Source organism: Cornus florida, unplaced genomic scaffold, assembly GCF_030987335.1.
Source record: "Cornus florida cultivar Cherokee Brave unplaced genomic scaffold, ASM3098733v1 CherokeeBrave_3.0.0_Hap2_Chr06, whole genome shotgun sequence".
NCBI classification, from domain to species: Eukaryota; Viridiplantae; Streptophyta; class Magnoliopsida; order Cornales; family Cornaceae; genus Cornus; species Cornus florida.
Window position 1 is genome coordinate 107,094,355 of NW_026775576.1, and position 5,477 is coordinate 107,099,831.

The window sequence follows — 5,477 nt, forward strand, 5'->3', positions numbered from 1 at the left end:
AAGGCCGCACCAGGCCCAACACCAAAATTGTCTCTGAAAGGTACCAAGACCAAAATGTGGTTTAGAGAGAGGGTCTTCCATTAATTCTTTTTGATTGGATTGAAAAAGTCGAACCTCACTTCAACACCTTCTTCCGGTTGGTGGAGAAAAATACAAAACTCACACACGTTTCATGAAGGACACGACACGTACACAACTAATTCAACTCTTGCCTAATTGTTGTATCAAACAGGCCCTGTGAATCCATATATATTTTCATATTTTAAAATCATCCGGTCGCCCTAGACACGACGACTTTTGGAAGCAGTCCTCTTAGTCTTAGATTAGCTTTATAACCATAATAATAAATCATAAATTTTAACCACACCACCACTGCTACGTATACGGTTATACCCTATATATATATATATATATATATATATACACAATTCCTCCTTTTCAGTAATGTGTGTGGATGGACAATTGGTTATTAACAAGGGAAAATTACATATAAATGGAGTCAAAGTTTCATATTTACTTAGAGGCTGAGTCAAAGTTCCATATTTCTCTAAAATGGATTGCTGAGGTGGCACATGGTTTTTTACCGTTTAGAAATTGTGGTGCCTAAAATACCCTTCCGCGAAGATACTACTTTTTCTTCGAAGGTACTACTTTTTTGAACTGAAGGTACTACTTTTTGGCGTCCAGGTACCATGTTTTTTAAACACCCACGAAGGTACTACTTTTTCTCCGAAGGTACTACTTTTTTGAACTGAAGGTACTACTTTTTTGCACTGAAGGTACTACTTTTTTGTTAGGGAATGGCATTTTAGGCACCACAATTTTCTAAACAGTAAAAAACCATGTGCCACCTCAGCAATTCATTTTAGAGAAATATGGAACTTTGACCCAGCTTCTAAGTAAATATGGAACTTTGACTCCATTTATATGTAATTTTCCCTATTAACAATCCTTCACATGTCTGAAAATGTCTTTTAATTTAGTTTTGCACCTTATTCTAAAAGCGAGTAATTTATAATCTAATGATAAATTGTATTGACACTTTTTGAGATTTTTGTCAATATCACTTACAAGAGTTTTTTTAAACAATGATACTCCTGTAGTTTCTAATGTCATATTTGGTACTGGTTATTTAATTCAATTAATTTATACTCCTTTGCTAAGGTGATTAAGAAAATCCAGACTATCAAAAGATTTGATGTTTTGTAATTTTCTCATTTACAAAATATCAGTCATGTTAATCGATAAAACTACCCTCATCATTAAACTTCTTTCTTTGCCCCAATATTTATTATTATTATTATTATTATTTTGGTTCATTTTAGTACCTAACTGCCGACATTCCCTCTCCCTTTTCCCAATCTCGGACTTGTCTGCTTACTTTTTTTTTTCTCCTTGTTGTGGTGGGTCTAGACTGGCTATGCCGTTTTTAATTTTTTTTTTCCTACTCTGGTGGTGGTTGTGGTGGTGCCTAGGTTATCAAGGTGTTTGTTTTAAAAAATTTATTTTTATTTTCTATTGTGGTGGTGGTTCTGGTAGAGTCTGAGTGTGCTGGTGGTGTTGTTTTGGTGTGATAGTGGTGGTGGTGTTGGTTCTGGTGGCATTTGGCACATATAAGTATGGGTTGACCATGATTGTTTTAAAAAAAAAAAAAATTTCCAATGTGGTGTTTGGGTGTGGTGGTGGTAATTATGGTGGTGTACAGTTATCTGACTATTTCAAAAAATAAATATTTTGATTTTTAATTTTTATTTGTGGTGATGGTTATAGTGGTGTACAGTTATCTCTGACTATTTTAAAAAATTTATTTTAATTAATTAATTTATTATTATATTTTTTTATATGTTGCAGTGATTGTTATGGCGGTGTACAGTTATATGACTATTTTAAAAAATATATATTAATTTTTTTGTTTATTTTTTATTTTTATATTATGGTGGTGGTTATGGTGGTGTACATTTATCTAACTATTTAAAAAATAATAATTAATTTTAATTTGAATTTTTATGTTGTGCTGGTGGTATAAATATTATTATACATAAACCATATTTATATGGAATAATGATACATTACCGAACCAAACAGCCGAAATAATAGTCGAATCCTACATGGCAAAACCAAGTAATTCATTAACTCGTTCAAGTAGGAGACTAAAAATTTTTGGCGCTTTGTTAGGGATGCTCTCTTGTCTAAATTTCCTTTCATTCATCGATTATTCTTCCTCTCTATCCGATTCCTGTAGGTATTTGGAAGTCTTTCATTGACACAATTTTCAACGGCTTGGCATTGAGTTGTTAAAAAAGTGTTTTTTTTTTTTTTTAAAGAAAAAAAAGAAGAAGAAAGAATTGGTGCTTAAAATCAAACAATGGATACAAGCAGCTAATTGTCTCCTAAATATCTAGGCGAGGAAGAAGAAAGAATTTTGGTAACTGGTGAGCAAATCTTTGAAGGTTTTGCAGATGATATATGTTTTATGGAAACATGTCTTGCCTTGGAACATATGCTTAATTTAGAGTTGGATGAGAAGCTAATAAATAAATTTAAAAAAAAAAAAATTTGGAACAGAATGTATGCCTAAGTAGATAGAACAAGAGAAAACAAGTTGAAGAAGATAATGTCTAAATTTGTATTGATGAAGGAATTTACAAGCTAAATATCAAGGAAACAAGGACGGTTTATACGGTGTCATTCAACAACTTCTATTGATAAAAGTATTTTAACATCCGCTTAGAATCTGTTACAGTGTTTTTGTTTTTTGGTTCCAATTATGTAAATATGTATGTGGTTTTAGGTCTCCAAAAATATGTATGACATTCATCGTGAAGCAAAGATGTTGCAGGCAATGGCACTTCGGCCGGTGATTATACCTTGTTTTTTTTTTTTTTTTTGACCCAAGAAATATATTAGTAAAGAGTTAGAGGTGCATAATTCTTCTAATTCGGATCAAAGTTTTAGTTGAATGCTTATGTGGTTGAGATGACTTATAGCCTTGCCAATGTCTGCTACCTCCACTTAAGAGCAAACTTTTATTCCTTAGATTTACAGAGATTGCACTGGAGAGACAAAAATTCATGGCACAAATTCAATACAACAAAAACAGTTGTATTTCGAACAGTGGCTTATAAATTTAGATTCGGTGATTTTTTTCAGTGATTAGATTCGGTAGATGTATCACTACTCATTTATATGTATACAAGAGGAGTAATGGTAGGGGAACCGAAAAGGAATCATCGAATTAGTATTGAATTTGACGTGGTTGGTAATTCTTATCAGGTGTTAAATAATTATTTTTGGAAACTGTTTAAGTAGATGAGGTGGATAAAAATACATTAGATTCCATATTTATTCGGGTTAATTCATCGGTCTCCCTATCATTTTTTATAGAAGAGATGAAGAAGTTAGTTTTGTCGATTAAATTAAGTTAGGAGACTAAATTTGTAATTTCATTATTTAAATGTGTTATTGATAAGTCAAATGGTTAAAAAGTAATTTTATTTAATTTCAGAATTTTGGAGAAAGTGTCAATGCACATTTTTGAAATCTCAAGAGATGTTAATGTCAAAAAGTTATTGATAATCACGGAGTGAAGGTGATCAAAACTTGAGAGTGTGTGTACAATTTATTCTATAATCTATTAGGGCATTACTCATTAGTCTAATTGGTTGAACCTTTAATTCTGTTCTTATATTCGAGTTCCTCCTAATTTGGCAAGAAAAAACGAATAAGAAGAATTTATAATTAGTATTCGTTACCAAACAGACTTTAGCATAAACGAATAAAAAGACAAAAGTAATTGTGATTCCAAACAGAGCAATAGTCTGTTCGACTTGTGACGCTGTATTTACGACTCTTACGAATTCATTCTGTCTCTCTTTTATTGACTTTTTATAAAAAGACTTTTTACACGTTGAGCAAGTGGATTGATCCAGTCTATAATATATATATATATATATATATATATATATATATATATATCTGGGCGTATGAAGAAAGACGCTAGCTAGGCATTGACTATAGAAGTTGCCAGGCAGCATCCTCTTCTACACACAAAAAACACAAAGCAACCGCGTTGATTTTAAATGTGTACACCAATGACACGGCCACAGCCGTTCCGTGTCCTATTCGCTTTATTATCACACCATATGTGGAAGGAAGGAAAAACCGTGTCCTATTATTATTTATTTCTCTCTCCATACCAATTCAACATTAGTGTCCCAATTCAGTACTCTCTATATATACATTCACCTCCTCCTACAACACCAATCATCTAACCTACATCTATCTTCCTCTCTCGATCTATAGATCAGCCATGCCCGATTCGAAGCAACCCCACTTGAACGGAGCCTACTACGGGCCCTCTATCCCACCACCCACCAAGACCTACCACCGCCCCGGCCGCGGCGGCCCTGGCTGCGGCATCTGCAGCTGCCTGTGTAGCTGCCTGTGCAGCCTCATATTCCAAATCCTGTGCACAATCGTGCTCATCATCGGCGTCACCATCTTCATCGTCTGGCTCATATTCCGCCCCAACGAGGTGAAGTTCCATGTGACAGACGCCACTCTGACCCAGTTCAACCACTCAACCACCGCCAACACCCTATACTACAACCTCTCCCTCAACATGACAGTCAGAAACCCAAACAAGCGGATCGGCATCTACTATGACCGAATCGAGGCGAGGGCTTATTTTGAGGATCAACGGTTTGGTACGGAGGAGTTGAGCAGGTTTTATCAGGGTCACAAGAAGACGAACAATTTGAATACTGCGTTTCAAGGACAGACTATGGTGGTGCTGGGAGATTCTGAGCTTTCTAAGTATAATTCGCAGACGAGTTCGGGGATATATAATATTGATGTGAAGTTGTATCTGAGGATTAGGTTGAAGTTTGGCGTCTTCAAAACTCCCAAGTTTAAGCCCAAGATTAAATGTGATTTGAAGGTTCCATTGCTTTCTGCTGCTACTTTTCAGACTACCAAGTGTGACTTCGATTGGTAGTTCACGGATCCCTTCCATTTCCATTTCCATTTCCGTTTCCATGATCCATGGATTTTTCTGGTTTTTATTTTTTATTTTTTTTCTTTTGGGTATTTTGATATTTATATATTATTATTATTATTTTATGACCGTTGTTTCATTCGAAACGTCACTCGTTGTGGTAAATAAATAAAGAATTTAGTTCGCATTCATTTTGTTATTTATTAGTATTATTTTGTGTCTTCTCTCTGTCATATATGACCTAGAATCAAAATGAAAATTAAGTTTACACAAGTAACATGGCAACACACAAAACACCAACCATTGCTCGGAGAGCATACGTACAATTAGAAAATATCGAAATTAATTGTTGCATTCTAGATGTTCTATTTTCCACGTACTTGTATATGATAAGGCTCTAGATCCATATATATTTGGTTGGTGAATGTTATAATGTTGACTTTAAAAGTCATAGACTCACATGGTTGCGCAATCCAACTGA

General features: G+C 34.3%; 1 protein-coding gene across 1 annotated transcript; it reads left to right on the forward strand.

The window, feature by feature from the left end:
- The first annotated feature begins 4,069 nt into the window (after positions 1 to 4,069).
- LOC132313749 (NDR1/HIN1-like protein 3) lies at positions 4,070 to 5,187 on the forward strand. The gene has a single exon (XM_059812676.1). The coding sequence runs from the start codon at positions 4,310 to 4,312 to the stop codon at positions 4,994 to 4,996; it is 687 nt and encodes a 228-aa protein (XP_059668659.1). The 5' UTR covers positions 4,070 to 4,309; the 3' UTR covers positions 4,997 to 5,187.
- Positions 5,188 to 5,477: the final 290 nt, after the last annotated feature.